The sequence below is a fragment of the Cebus imitator genome, unplaced genomic scaffold (genome assembly GCF_001604975.1).
Source record: "Cebus imitator isolate Cc_AM_T3 unplaced genomic scaffold, Cebus_imitator-1.0 Scaffold0, whole genome shotgun sequence".
NCBI classification, from domain to species: Eukaryota; Metazoa; Chordata; class Mammalia; order Primates; family Cebidae; genus Cebus; species Cebus imitator.
Genome location: NW_016107315.1, coordinates 5,293,496 through 5,309,019, shown reverse-complemented (window position 1 = coordinate 5,309,019; position 15,524 = coordinate 5,293,496). Strand labels below are relative to the sequence as shown.

Genomic DNA, 15,524 nt, shown 5'->3' with positions numbered 1-15,524 from the left:
GATACAGAGTCTTGCTCTGTCGCCCAGGCTGGAGTGCAATGGCGTGATCTCGTCTCACTGCAACCTCCACCTTCCGGGTTCAAGCGATTCTCCCTGCCTCAGCCTCCTCAGCAGCTAGGATTACAGGCACCCACCACCACACCCAGCTAATTTTTGTATTTTTAGTAGAGACAGGGTTTCGCCATGTTAGTCAGGCTGGTCTCAAACTCCTGACCTCAGGTAATCCACCGACCTCGGCCTCCCAAAGTGCTGGGATTACAGGAGTAAGCCACCACACCTGGCCAGGCTTTTCCTTTTTTAAAATGGAGTAGGGTGTCTATTTTGCCCAGGCTGGTCTCCAACTCTTGGACTCAAGGGATATCTCCTCCCTAGCCTTCAGAGTAGCTGGGACTACAGGGCCCCGCCAGCAAAATAATTATTTACTCTCACCAAATTTGATTCAATCATTTTGGACAAATTTTTTAAAATAGGAATTTCCCAGGTACCATGTTTTAAGAAATACATACTCAAGTAAGCAGAGGTGAAATGACCTGAGAGATTTGCTTTAATGCACCTTGGCAAAGAAAGAAAAAAAGGTATAGATGAAACTTTGTGACAAATACAACTGTTAAATGTAGGTGATAGCATATAGGGATTTATCTCACCTTTCCTCTTTTGTCTATGTTTAAAAGTTTTCACAGTAACTTTTCAAAAAAATGAATTATTTCCAAACAAACTTACTGTCCTATCAATTAAACACGAGTCACTGGATGTGAATGCTCTTATCTTCGAAGCCAAACCTGGTGAAGGGTCTCAAGCCAAGACGAGGGATCCTCTGGCGGGGCCGGCAACGCGCACGTTTCCTTCAAGATTGAATCTGACTCAGTACGTTCCAGGGCTCGCAGGACCGCGAAGCTCAGTTTGGAAGTGGCGCACGCGGGCTCACGCCGGTGTCTCAGGGAAACGCTAGAAGCTCCCAGTCCCAGCCCGCGGTCGGCTGGCCCCCAGCGCGACAACCGGCCCCCCGCCACCTATCTAGACCTCTGGAGATCTCCTGCACCATTCCCCAGGGCCCCGCCCACAGCCTACCTTCCAAGTCCTCGTCCTCCTCCGACTCGCTGTCCCCGTTGGCGTCGGCGACGTGGTCCGGGCCGGGTTCTGGCGTGGTGTGGCCCGGGCTCTGGCGTGGGGTGGCGGTGGGCAGGACTGAGGCATGGGAGCGGGCCTCACGCAGGCGGGTGAAGTAGTCCACTGCGAATTCGACGAGGTCAGGCGGCTGCTGTCGCAGCACCTCCACAGTGTAGCCCTGCAGCAGCTCCGTGAGCCCCGGCGGGATCTGGATGTGGCTCATGCCGGCGGCGGCCGAGGGGACGGACGGGTTGGGCCGCCTGCGGCCACTGTCTCCGCACTCACTCACGTCGGCCTTTCGTTCCCCGCCCGCGAGGTCTCTTCGTGCGCGGCCCAGGCTCGGCCCTCCTCGCGTCGCGCCGCTCTTTGGCCGGTTCTGCGTTTCCGGGCGGCGCAACCCTACGCTACCACAGCCGGCCTGGCACCGCCGCCGCTGTCACTGGGCAGCCGCTGCCGCCGCGGGGACCGACGGGCCGGCGAGCTGGGCGAGCGGGGCGGGCACCCAAGCTGTGTGACGCACGCGGCCGCGGGCGTGCGCATCCCCGCCTAGCACCGGCCCTCAGTGCGCTTGCGCCACTGGGCGGCCCGCCCCTCGGGCTGTCGGGGGGTCAAGGCATAGAGGGTTCCAGCTGCCAGCTCCCGGCGGGAATCCAGGGAATTAAGTAATGAATGGTGTACCCATGAAGGGGACCGATTAGTGCCTGTCGCCTGGTCCTGAAGACCTTTAAATTATTCTTTCAATAGATGCCAAGAGCCTCCTGTTTGCTGGCAGTTAGCAATAGAGACACAGCGAGACGCAGAAACATATGAGCACCTCAGTGTGGTTCTGCTGTGATGAAGGGCAAGAGAGGGCTCACTTTCGGGGGTGACATTCAAGCTGGCCCCGAGGCCTGAGCAGGATCCGACCAGGGGAAGATCTGAAGAAAAACCATCTGAACATACAACAAGAGCAAAGGCCTGGTGGATTCAGGACCACCGTCGCTGCCAGGTGGAATGGTGAAATAACTCAAGAGTCTGGCAGGTCTCTGAGATGTCAAATGGGGAAGGCCTTGTAGGAAGTAGGCGTTTCAGGGAGATCATAATTTGAGAGCCACTGGCATAAAAATAAATTTGAAAGAGTTCACTCAGCCAAATGTGTACAGTGAGAAAGGGAAGTAAGGCCAGAAGCAGGAAAGACCTCTGTGCCTGTTCCTCCTGGAGCATTCTCACCAGGGTCCACAGGTCTAGGTCTGCCCACTCCTTTCCCCACACTCTACACTGGACCCTAGGCCAACACTGCTTGATGAAGTTGAACAGACCACAAAGTGTTGTTATCCTTTGCTCCTGGGGAGATGGTATAGGTGAACTGCAGAGGCCAGGCTACTTCTCAAATTGCTCTCCTCCTCCTTCCAAAGTGGAAGGGAATTAAAGAAGATGGACACCTTCCTGGGATATCAGACCACAGCCTACGTGCTAACCAAAGGCCCGCTGGGCACAGGGCAGAGTCCCCCCCTCTCCTTTCCAGGCCCAGGCAAGAAGACAGTAGCTGTAGGTTTGGGAACCTGAAGGCATTTGGGATGCTTAAACTCCACCTGGTAATTACCCAGTATTAATTAAAATCCTCCCTAGCACCTCCCATACAGGCTTGGCACACACCCAGGAGCTCAATGCTGCTGGAAGCTGAGCAATTGGAAGCAAGGAGCACCTCATCCCCACTGATGTAGAGGTCAGCCCAGGCTCTAGGCTAAGCAGTCCTGTGATTATAAACAGCAGTGTCTCCGTGGACAAGTTTCTTGACCCGAGAAGAATCTTGGATCATCAACTTTGTGAGGGGAGAGGCAGTCTCCAACTTTTTTCCTGCTCAGTCCTTATTGCATACTTTTAGAAAAGGTCTACTGGCTAAATGGTAAATCTTGATACAGCAAGCAGAGCCAATGAAACTGCTCTCCTGACCTCGTAGTCTCAGCTGGGACCCCCTGCCTTAAAACTGTATCTCAGAATATGAAGACCCGATTAAGGACAAGCAATGTGGAGCTGGAGGGGTAGTGTCCCTTACCTCTTCTCTGCTCTTGGGTAGATTGATCCAAGTCTTGCAGGGATCAGTCTTGACACAATATCCAGAAAACCTAGGTGTGACTTCCATGGTACTGCCACACCTGGGGATCTGCCCCTTTTCAAGCAATCCGTTAGCCAACCTTTTGGAAAGGCAAATTCACAACTCTGTTCTCTAGTTTGCCCATATTGTCAGGTTTTATATGTTGTTCTTGTTATTTTGAGTCAGAGTCTTGCTCTGTCTCCCAGGCTGATGCAGTGGCATGATGTCGGCTCACTACAACCTCTGCCTCCAGTGTTCAAGCAATTCTCCTGCCTCAGCCTCCCAAGTAGCTGGGATTACAGGCACACGCCACCACGTCCAGCTAATTTTTGTATTTTTAGTAGAGATGGGGTTTCACCATGTTGGCCAGGCTGGTCTCAAACTCCTGACCTCATGATCAGTGCATCTCGGCCTCCCAAAGTGCTGGGATTACAGGCATGAGCCACCAGCCCTGCTGGTTTTATGTTTTATATGTTTTAAAGGGAGATTGGCACCTGTACAGTTAAGACTTCGACCTCAATTACAAAATAGAGGAGAGAGGCCGGGTGCCGTGGCTCATGCCTGTAATCCCAGCACTTTGGGAGGCCAAGACAGGCAGATCACAAGGTCAATAGTTTGAGACCAGTCTGGCCAAAATGGTGAAAACCCATCTCTACTGAAAATACAAAAATTGGCTGGATGTGGTGGTGGGCACCTGTAATCCCAACTACTCAGGAGGTTAAAGCAGGAGAATCGCTGGAACCTGGGAGGCGGAGGCTGCAGTGAGCCGAGATCTCACCACTGCACACCAGCCTGGGTGACAGAGTGAGACTCCATCTCAAACAAAACAAAACAAAACAAAGTAGAGAAGAGAAAGGCCACTCCCAGGGCTGACAGCAGAGTTGAGTATGGGTGAGTTTTCCAAGTTGCTCCAAGGAACTCCTACTGGCCTTGCCTGAAGCAGGCCAGTCAACCTGACTTGTTCTCAGATGCCCCACAGCTCATCCAACCACCAAAGCAAAGAGGATTCAAAAGGCATCCTGAAAGGAATGAGGGCCATTATTGTACCAAATCACTATTTTCTTTTTTTTTTTTTTTTTTTGAGACAGAGTCTTACTCTGTCACCCAGGCTGGAGTGCAGTAGTGCGATCTCGGCTCACTGCAACCTTCAACCTCTACCTCCCGAGTTCAAGTGATTCTCATGTCTCAGCCTCCCGAGTAGCTGGGAATACAAGTGCATGCCACCATGCCCGGGTAACTTTTTGTATTTTTTAGTAGAGACGGGGCTTCACCATGTTGGCCAGGCTGGTCTCAAACTCTTGACATCAGGTGATCTGCCTGCCTCAGCCTCCCAAAGTGCTGGGATTACAGGTGTGAGCCACTACGCCCAGTGCTGTCACCCAGGCTGGAGTGTAGTGGTGTGATCTCAGCTCACTGCAACCTCTGCCTCCTGGTTCAGTTGATTCTCCTGCCTCAGCCTCCCAAGTAGCTGGGACTACAGGTACCCACCACCATGCTGAGGTAATTTTTTTTTTTTTTTTTTTTTTTTAGTAGAGACGGGGTTTCACCATGTTGGCCATGAACATGGTGAACTCCTGACCTTGTTACCCACCCAAGTATGAGCTACCACATCTGACCTTTTATCTTTTTTGAGACCAATTTTTGCTCTGTCACCCAGGCTCCAGTGCACTGGTGTGATCTCAGCTCACTCTAACCTCCGCCTCCCGGATTCAAGCAATTCTGCCTTAGCCTCCCGAGTATCTGGGACTACAGGTGCCCACCACCAAGCCCACCTAATTTTTTTTTGAGACAGTGAGACAGTTTGCCATTGTTGCCCAGGCTAGAGGGCAACAATGGCACAATCTCGGCTCACCACAACCTCTGCCTCCTGAGTTCAAGCGATTCTCCTGCCTCAGCCTCCCAAGTAGCTGGAATTACATTACAGGCATGCACCACCATGGGTATCATTTTTTTTTATTTTTAGTAGAGATGGAGTTTCACCATATTGGCCAGGCTGGTCTCGAACTCCTGACCTCAGGTAATCTGCCTGCCTCAGCCTCCTAAAGTGCTGGGATTACAGGTGTGAGCCACTGTGCCTGGCCTTTTTTCTTTTTTTTTTTTTGAGACAGAGTCTCGCTCTGTCACCTAGGCTGGAGTGCAGTGGCACTATCTCTGCTAACTGTAACCTCCGCCTCTTGGGTGCAAGTGATTCTCCTGCCTCAGCTTCCCTAGTAGCTGGGACTACAGGTGCACACCACCACACCTGGCTAATTTTTGTGTTTTTAGTAGAGACGGGGTTTCATCATGTTAGCCAAGTTGGTCTTGAACTCCTGAACTCAGGCGATCCACCCACCTCAGCCTCCCAAAGTGCTAGGATTTAGGCATGAGCCACTGTGCCCAGCCATCAGATCCCTATTAACTTCAGTAGGGACGGCACCAGGTTCGAGAGGCCAAAAGTGATCCAGTGCCAGCAAACAAGACATAGGGTTGATACAAAGCAGTTCAGGGGAGGAGAGCTAGATAGAACTGCCCCACCTGCAGAAAGCGTGCCGTACATATAGCATTTTCACTTAACACCCTTTCCTTAACAACTTTGATTTAACCCAAAACAAAAGGCCTCAATCCCCTGTACGGTCACAGGACAGGATGCGGGCTCAGATATTCCTCATGCACAAGGAATGAATCTTCAGGTTGTCGTCATTTGGAACTCCTAATATTGAGGTGCACCTGCCTTAATAACTTAAGCCTACCCTGAAAATGACCCTGTCATTTAGGCAGGGTCATTTTCAGGGTAGGCTTAAGTTATTGCTGTCAGGTGCAGCTACCATATACAGGTGCATCTGCCATATAGCCACAGAAAGCAGGAACCCTATAGCTGCTCCTCATGGGTCTCCATAGGCTAGCCTCAGAACAAGGATGGGCAGCCAGCCTCCAGGTTCAACCTGGAACTCTCCCCAGCACTTGGTCCCCAGAGCAGGGGTCCATCTCTCCCCTTCTGGCCAACTCTTCAGTAACAAGTAGAGCCCCCAGGGTCTTCATGAATGCCCAGTTGAACAGGCCAAAGAAGAGGGCCCTTTAACAGGAGAGGAACACCAGGAGCCTGAACCTGACATCTTCTACCCTTATCCTGCATTTATCCTGCCTGCATTCAAGCCTGTCCAGCTGCACCGCTGGAGGTTACCATAGCAACTAAACCCAGAGGCAGCTAATAACCGAGATACAGCTGCCAACAGCAAGTGATGGTGGAAAAGGCCAACAGCAGAGACCCTTAGAAGCAAGACAAGTGGCCAGGTGCGGTGGCTCATGCCTATAATCCCAGCACTTTGGGAGGCCAAGGTGGGCAGATCATGAGGTCAAGAGATCGAGACCATCCTGGCCAACATGGTGAAACCTCATCTCTACTAAAAATATAAAAAATAGCTGGGCATGGTGGCACGTGCCTGTGGTCCCAGCTACTCGGGAGGCTGAGGCAGAATTGCTTGAACCCAGGAGGCGGAGGTTGCAGTGAGCCGAGATTGCGCCACTGCACTCCAGCCTGGCAATAAAGCCAAGACTCCATCTCAAAAAAAAAAAAAAAAAAAAGCAGCAGCAAGAGAATTACACAGGAGGAGGAGAGGAGGCCCCAGAACCCTGAGGATGCTATATTCCAATCTAATCCTACTCACAACTCAGCAGGCAGTCAACATCTTGCACAAACTGTCATATCACCAACCACAGACACAGATGTGGACGCAATGGGGCCAATTCACAGAGATGTTTACGACAATGGATGCACAGTAGCACAGGTGGGACACATGTTGTTTAGCCCAAAAGCAACGGGTCTTGGTGTAAATGAACATGGGTAGGGTACTATTGCTATTTCCAATGAAACAATGAATTTTGTATGCTCTTGATAGGTTTATTATTCAAACGTTTCTCTCTTTCTGTCTCTCCAAGATGAAAGGAGGGGCCTAAACTTCCCTGAACTCCTCTGAAGGCCTGCTCTTGGCTCAGATCCTCCAGCTTAAATATCTTATGTCCTCTACATACTTGTGAGACTCAGCTCCAGCAGAAACATCTCCCTCTTACATGATCAAAGGACCACTTTTCTAAGCCATTCCAGTCCCCTACCAATCTCCTGGGATCTGCTGGTCACCTGACCACCTCTGCATGCCAGGCCCTCCCTGATTTAGTACTCTCAGTTCACTTAATTCCTACCAGCAACAGTTTCTATGTTGCCTTGGAAGTGTTCATGAGCCTCTAGTTGGCAAAAGAGATTGAGGAAGTAGGCTATGTTTTCTCTGCCCTCACCCAAGCTGTTTTTTTAGCCTCTATCGTGGCTCTTCCAATGAGGCCACTGCCTTTCATCCAGGAAATCTGATCCATTTTTTTTCTAATTAAAAAAAAAATTATATTTACTTAGAAGCATTCAGAATGTCAACAAAACAGCTACAACTTTTTTTTTTCAATTACAGAGTGGTGTTCAGTTAACAGAACAACAATTATTTCATATAAGCTACATCAGAGGCAACTGAAAATGAAAAAACTACCATCCCCATATAGAACTAATTTGTGCTGTGCACCAACAAGAAACTGCTTTAAATTTCGGTGCCAATTTACAACCCCCATACTGTACCACAAAAGGTTAGTGGCTACTGAAAATATCACCAGGACAGGGCTTTCTAAAGACACATTTGGTAGTGTGTTAACTATACAAAAAAAAACACTGTACAGTTTGAAAACAAATCTTACACAGCCTTACATTTCAATTTTTCTTTAAAAGGAGTGAGTTGTGTACAGGGGGGTTAAATGCTTTATAGACAAAAAAACTGCAATAGAACCAACTTATTCATCATCATCATCTTCTTTATCTTCTTCCTCTTCCTTCTTTCTCTTGCTTTTTTCAGCCTTGACAACTCCCTTTTTTGCTGCATCAGGCTTTCCTTCAGCTCGATATGCAGCAATATCCTTTTCATATTTTTCTTTTTTTATGTGTTATTTATTTATTTTTTAAATTTCCATTATCAAATCAATGGTATTTCACCTTTTTGTATTTTTCCCTCAGCTTCGCAGCCTTCTTTTCATAAGGCTGATTATCATCTGCAGGAGTGTTATTCCACATGCCCCCTAGTTCCTTTGCAACATCACCAATGGACAGGCCAGGATGTTCTCCTTTGATTTTTGGGCCATACTCAGAGCAGAACAAGAAAAAGCCCTCTTGGGTGCATTGGGATCCTTGAACTTCTTTTTTGTCTCCCCTTTAGGAGGGATATAGGTTTTCATTTCTCTTTCATAACAGGCCTTGTCCACCTTTGCCGTATCTTAGAATTTTTCTTTCTCTTTAGCAGACATGGTCTTCCACCTCTCTCAGCACTTCTTAGAAGACTCTGGGAAGTTGACTGCATCTGGGTGTTTCTTCGTATGCTCCTCCCAACAAGTTTGCACAAAAAATGCATATGATGACATTTTGCCTCTCGGCTTCTTAGGATATCCTTTGCCCACATTTAGTTATTTTTCCTTAATGAAGCAGAGTTGCCCAGTGCCCATCTGGCTCTCACTTGCCCCAGCATTGTCTCTTTATTATTTTTTTTACTTTATTTTTATTTATTTTTTGGAGATGGAGTTTTGCTCTGTCACCCAGGCTGGAGTGCAATGGTGTGATCTTGGCTCACTGCAACCTCTGCCTCCCAGATCCCAGCGATTCTCCTGCCTCAGCCTCCCAAGTAGCTGGGACTACAGGTGCATGCCACCATGCCCGGCTAATTCCCCGGTGTTGTCTCTATGGAGCTCAATGTACTGCAATCAATCTGATCTATTTTAATAAATGCCCATGCTCCAGGGAGCAGTTCATTCCCAGGACACATTTGTGTACCTGGGAGCCACCCCCATGCCGAGACACTATGTCCTGAGAAAGTGTCAGTCTCTGCAGTGGACCCAGGGTCTGCATCTGAGACACCTCAGGGCAAGGAAAGAACCTAGAAAGCACAGGGAACTTGGCTGGAAAATGACAGGTCTGCATGCTTGCCATAGCAGAGAAAGAAGAAAAGTTAATCCTCAGGGACACCTGGCCCTGGGGCCTTCCCAGTGCCTGTCAGGACTGTGTGAGCCATCCATGATCTGATTCACAGGTCAGGTACCTAAGCGTGGACCAGGTGGTACAGACAGGTCTCCTGGAGCCTGGATCAAACAACCTCAGGACAGCCTCTGATAGCATCACAAATCTTTTTTCAGGATACCCACACAATCCACACTTCATTATCAATTTGCCAATGACCTCCGCAGATCAGTTTACCCTGTCTGAGCCTTGGCTTCCACAGCTGAAAGTGGGGGTCAAAATCCCTACCCAGAGGCCAGGTGCGGTGGCTCATGCCTGTAATTGCAGCACTTTGGGAGGCAGAAGCGGTTGGATCACTTGAGGTCAGGAGTTCAGGCCCAGCCTGTCCAAAAAGGCAAAACCCCATCTCTATTAAAAATACAAAAATTAGCTGGGTGTGGTGGTGTGCATCGGCAATCCCAGCTACCCAGGAGGCTGATGCAGGAGAATCACTTGAATCCGGGAAGCAGAGGTTGCAGTGAGCCAAGATCATGCCATTGCACTCTGGCCTGGGAAAGAGGGAGACTCACTCTCAAAAAACAAACGAAAAAATCCTTACCCATTAAACATTGAGTTACAAGGGGATAAAGAAATAAGAAAATAAATTTATAAGGAGGTTAGAAAAGATGTAGAGGGTTCCAGCCTCAAAAGTCTATAGGGAAATAAATGTGGGGTAGAGATGGTACGGCTTTATAGCTGAAATGGGGCTACTGTGCTTTTAATAGGTCACTGTTGCAACAACCTTTGCTCCGTCCCTCACCTTTGGCCCAGTTATATGCTTCTTGGTGCCTGGGTGAGGCTTTTATCATCAGTTGGTTACTGAAGAAATCACTGTCTGGCTCTCAGTTATGACTATGAAAGTCAGAGAAATTGCTAAGGAGGGCCCCAATTTTTCCCCACCCCTTACTCCTGTCAGGAAGAGAAGAGATATATCAGGAACAGGTGGCATTTCAAAGTGCATCATAAAAGGAAGCACCAGCCAGGAGGGAGTTAACTCAACATCTGCTCCCTTCACAAATATGCCTCCAGGGGCTTCCCTATTTGACTTAACATCTATTGAACACCCAAAGGAGTAAAAGAATCTACCCCCACTAACATCAAAGTACCAAAATACTCCATTTTAAAATGGAAAAATTTTCAAATTTTTGAAAGGGATAATTTCCAAATGGCAAATTATCCAGAGGCACAGACGGTTACAGGAGCTTCTAGGCAAAGATTTAGAAGTCTTAGAAGTCTTTTTGAAGTTTTAGAAGTCTTGATTGGGCACAGTGACTCACCCATATAATCCCAGCACTTTGGGGGGCCAAGGTGGGTGGATCACTTGAGGTTAGGAGTTCAAGACCAGCCTGGTCAACGTGGGGAAACCCTGTCTCTACTAAAAATACAAAAATTAGCTGGGCGTGGTGGCAGGTACCTGTAGTCCCAGCTACTTGGAAGGTTGAAGTAGGAGAATCGTTTGAGGTGGAGGTTGCAGCAGGGAGCTGAGATCGTACCACTGCATTCCAGCCAGGGTGACAGAGCGAGACTTTGCTTCCAAAAAAAAAAAAAAATGGCCAGGTGCAGTGATTCACACCTGTAATCCCAGCAATTTGGGAGGCCAAGGCAAGCGGATCACCTGAAGTCGGGAGTTTGAGACCAGCCTGACCAACATGGAGAAACCCTGTCTCTATTAAAAATATAAAATTAGCAGGATGTGGTGGCACATACCTGTAATCCCATCTACTCAGGAGGCTGAGCCAGGAGAATCGCTTAAACCGAGGAGGCGGAGGTTGTAGTGAGCCGAGATCGCACCATTGCACTCTAGCCTAGGCAAGAAGAGTAAAATTCCATCTCAAAAAAAAAAATTTGAATTTAAAATTTAAAACAGTCTTAGGACTGGGTGATATCAAAAGCTTCAGGCTGAGCACAGTGGTGCACACCTGTAATCCCAGCACTTTGGCAGGCCAAGCTGGGAGCCCAGGAATTCAAGACCAGCCTGGGCAACATAGGGAAACTACATCTCTACAAAAAATTAATTTAAAAAAATTATCTGGGCATAGTAACATATGCCTGTGGTCTCAGATACTCAGGAGGCTGAGGTGGAAAGGTCGCTTGGGCCCGGGAGGTCAAGGCTGCAGTGAGCCATGATCATGCTCCTGTACTGGGTGACAGAATGAACTCTGTCTCAAAAAAAATTTTTTTTAAATAAGATTTAAAAGGAAGAGATTTCAGAGAATAAATGTGTGGAGGAATATTTTTTTAATTATAAATAAATAAAAAGAAGAGCTTCAGGAGACACATATATAGCCATCTCCAAATCAATGTGATATTAAACAAAGACATCCTCCAGCATTAGAAGAAGCAGGCTTAACATTTAATTAACCTTGCCAGATACAGAATATACAATTTTATTTTATTTTCTTTATTTTTGAAATGGAGTCCCACTCTGTCACCCAGGCTGGAGGGCAATGGCGCAATCTTGGCTCACTGAAACCTCCAACTCCCAGGTTTAAGCAATTCTCTTGCCTCGGCTTCCCGAGAAGCTAGGATTACAGATGACCACCACAACTCTGGCTAATTTTTTTTAATTTTTAGCATAGACAGGGTTTCTCCATGTTGGCCAGGGTGGTCTCAAACTCCTGAACTCATATGATCCACTTGCCTCAGCCTCCCAAAATGCTGGGATTACAGGCATGAGCCACTGTACCCCGCCACAATTTTCATCTTTCAAAACTGTTCAGCCTGGGCAACATAGTGAGACCCTATCTCTACAATTTTTTTTTTTTTAATAGCCAGACACAGCGGTACACACCTGTAGTTCCAGCTACTTGGGAGGCAGAGGCAGGAGGATCAGGTTGAGTTCCGCGGTGAGCTCTGATCTCACCATTGCACTCTAGCCTGGCTGAAAAAGTAAGACCCTGTCTCTAAAAAATTTAATTAATAAAAATTAATTGGCCGGGCGCGGTGGCTCAAGCCTGTAATCCCAGCACTTTGGGAGGCCGAGGCGGGTAGATCACGAGGTCAAGAGATCGAGACCATCCTGGTCAACATGGTGAAACCCTGTCTCTACTAAAAATACACCCATCCTCCCTAGAGCAGCTGCAGCTGGGGCATCCAGAGAAGGCAGAGCCAGCCAAAACTTCCTCCTCCTCCACCTCTTCCTCCACCAAGGCCACAGGCTGCCTACTGAACTGTCCTAGAATCAAAAGAAGAAAATATAACACAATGCAAATATTGGAAACAACATTTATTGTTTCTCATTAAAATGTACACTGAGAAAAGAGTGTACAAAAAGAGCCTTCCTACACCCTGCGCTTTCTCACTTATTCCAGCAGACTGGGACTGTCCTTACTGTGTGGGAGGGAAAGTTCTCCACCTGCTCCCAGAAAATTACACCACTCTAGTTTTACTTTTGATTACTTGCATGCGTTAAAAAAAAATCAAAATCCAACAGTTAACAGTCTATCTCCTCCTAGCCACATATGCCCAGTCCACTTGGACACAGATGTGGGCCTCAAATCCATATCCACACGTGTAGCCCAGGATTAGATGGCACCCTGGAAATCAAGTGAGTGTTCCTGGCTAGGGACTGAAGAAGATCTCAGCTGGTGAGCTGGTTCAAAACATGCACAGTGCCTCCAGTGAGAACCTGAGATTATCTCTTTAATGAGGAATACTTTGGGTATGGTAGGACCAGCAGAAAACTGGTAGCCACCATTCTTGCCACAGGTAGTATCTGGTCTAGAAGCTTCTTGTTCCATCTCCAAATCCTCTTAAGATCCCTTAAATTGACAAGAATGAATTCAAGTTTCAAAATGGCACACTAAGTTATACAAAGTACAGGACGTCATTAAGGCAACGGTCTCACCAAGTCCAAGCACAGGGCTCTGATCCCACCATCCCCCTCCCCTTGCCCTCCGGGACTGGTTCGTTCTGCCCACTACTCCTCCTCCTCAGTGACAGCTTCCAGCATTCAGAAGGCTTGAGCAGCCTTCAGTCTCACAAGTTGGGGATGGCCCAATTAAGGAACTTCATAGCAACTTCAAAGCCAAGGAAACAGGCCTGAGAAAGGGTTGGGAAGAAGAAAAAAGCCAGCAGAAATGACTATTCATAGGCTATTCAAAGCACTATGCTTTGCTGGCCCTGTCAGGACCAGAGCCCCTCCCTAACCCCACATCCACGCCACGTCAAGCGTACAAGCTCTGCTCTCTCATTCCTAAGAGGAGAACAAAATGTATACCCCACAACTCCCCACTTTTTTTCTTCTTCTTCTTCTTTTTGAGACAGAGTTTTGCTCTTGTCACCAAGGCTGGAGTGCAATGGCACAATTTCAGCTCACTGCAACCTCTACCTCCTGGGTTCAAGCAATTTTCTTGCTTCAGCCCCCTGAGCAGCTGGAATTACAGAAGCCCACCACCATGCCCAGCTAATTTTTGTATTTTTAGTAGAGACAGGGTTTCCCCGTGTTGGCCAGGCTGGTGTCGAACTCCTGACCTCAGATGATCCACCTGCCTCAGCCTCCCAAAGTGCTGAGATTACAGGCATGAGCCATCGAGCCTGGTCTCACAACTGCCCGCTTCTAATGGCCAGGTCAGGAAATCAAAGCCCCACCTCAGAGATCCCCAAACGCAAATTCTCCTGACAGCTTCAGGAAAGGGAGTAAATAAGGAATACTCTGGCTGAAGATAGGGCTTTGGGAAAACTGAGTCCCCAGTCCTATCCCAGGAACAAGCAAAAGTCAACCCACATGCACCCTGCTCTGAGCCCCCAAGGGAAAGCACAGCCCTGCCAGCTACTCACCGCATTAGCTGGGAAGGCTCGGATCATCACTGCATTGAACCCTTTGTACAAGGATGTGACTCCTTCATCCCGGATCAGCTCCCGCAGCACATCTCTGAAACCATTAGGATATTTCCCAGGAGGTGCTGTGGGGCAGAACCCAATTTCCAAGTCTTCAGGAAGTTTCCTGATTTGACCATTGCAATCCACATGAGGAGAACTAGTAGTTAAGTCTTCCTGAAGGGTCAGGACTAGCACAGGGGAAAGGACACCTTGCAGGTCATCTGGGACCCGTCCATAGACAACAGTTCACCTTGGGACAAATGTACAAGTGCCTGAATTACTTGTGCCAAGGGAGTAGGAAAGAGGGAAGAAGAATGAAACAGCCCTCCTGTTCATGTAGGGGAGGAAGAGTGGACTTCACCTCTTATCACACTTACCTTGTGTTTAGGCTGTCATGAAAATGAGTCTAGGGCTCCTAGAATGCAAATAACTGTGAGGTGGAATGTTGGTCAGGCAGGTGCTGGGTACTGCCATGAAGAGTAAGTTTCCTAGGGCCTTATGAACTTTGTACCCCAGGATTAGCCAGTGCTGGGACCCACTCTGCCCCCATCCACCCCACTACCTTCCACTCACCAGTCTGGAATCGAGACTTGAGCACATCTGGGGGGATTGCCACAGCCCAGTTGAAGATCCCTGCAATGCCCCCAGCCACCAAGATCCGAGGAGCACTGAGCTCACTGACCCTGCATAACACCAACCACAGCCCCAGTTAGACAAAGGCTATGAGAGTGGCACTCAGACTACCCTTCCTGTGGCAGACAGGGCAGTTACAGAGAGGCAGAAACTGGATGACAGAGAAGAGGTACAAGGCCAGTGCTGCTGGCACTCCTTGGAGGAGTTTTCATGCACCTGTTTCAAATATTTGCTCCACTGGCTGAGGCACAGAGTAAGAAGAGCTAGCTGGACCTCGGCAGCCACAAAAGGAAAGCAGACATGAAGCCAAGAACATGTCCTACTTCTGCTTTCAGACTCACCCCCAGGAGAGGGCAACGCATCCATGACTGGGGAAAGTGGCTTCCAAGTTCTGTTCTCCTCACCTCTTTCCCTCCGGAGTGAAGATATTTTTCAGCCATTCATATGTCATGAAATACATTCCACTAGCTGGGACATCTGTCAGTGGCAAGAAAGAAGTGAATTAAAGTACATAAACTCTTCGCCAGGCATGGTGGCTCACACCGGTAATTTCAGCACTTTAGGAGGCTGAGGCAGGAAGACTGCTTAAGGCCAGGAGGTTCATGGCCAGCCTGAATTATTAGTAAAATTGTTTTTTAATTGGGTGACCACATTTGGTTCAACTGATTTGCTTTTTAAACATTAGCCTCGCCGGGCGCGGTGGCTCAAGCCTGTAATCCCAGCACTGTGGGAGGCTGAGGCGGGTGGATCACGAGGTCAAGAGATCGAGACCATCCTGGTCAACATGGTGAAACCCCGTCTCTACTAAAACTACAAAAAATTAGCTGGGCATGGTGG

General features: G+C 48.4%; 2 protein-coding genes and 1 pseudogene across 4 annotated transcripts in view; all 3 read right to left on the bottom strand.

Annotated features, from left to right (window-relative positions):
• Positions 1–2,747, bottom strand: part of PRKAR2A (protein kinase cAMP-dependent type II regulatory subunit alpha) — a 99,382-nt gene extending 96,635 nt beyond the window's left edge. For both annotated transcript variants that reach the window (XM_017510268.1, XM_017510197.2), the window contains exon 1: positions 1,069–2,747. In XM_017510268.1, coding sequence (XP_017365757.1) covers positions 1,069–1,330 — 262 coding nt within the window. In that variant the 5' untranslated portion in view covers positions 1,331–2,747. The remainder of the gene's footprint in view (positions 1–1,068) is intronic.
• A 4,793-nt stretch (positions 2,748–7,540) lies between these two features.
• On the bottom strand, positions 7,541–8,647 carry LOC108290290 (annotated as a pseudogene). The gene has a single exon (XR_001819531.2). The product of XR_001819531.2 is annotated as a high mobility group protein B1-like (transcript).
• A 3,794-nt stretch (positions 8,648–12,441) lies between these two features.
• Positions 12,442–15,524, bottom strand: part of SLC25A20 (solute carrier family 25 member 20) — a 43,544-nt gene continuing 40,461 nt past the window's right edge. Inside the window, exons 6-9 of the mRNA XM_017509604.2 lie at positions 15,092–15,164; positions 14,628–14,737; positions 14,013–14,137; positions 12,442–13,274 (exon numbers count right to left, since the gene is read on the bottom strand). Of these exons, the coding sequence (XP_017365093.1) occupies positions 13,212–13,274; positions 14,013–14,137; positions 14,628–14,737; positions 15,092–15,164 (371 nt within the window). The 3' untranslated portion in view covers positions 12,442–13,211. The remainder of the gene's footprint in view (positions 13,275–14,012; positions 14,138–14,627; positions 14,738–15,091; positions 15,165–15,524) is intronic.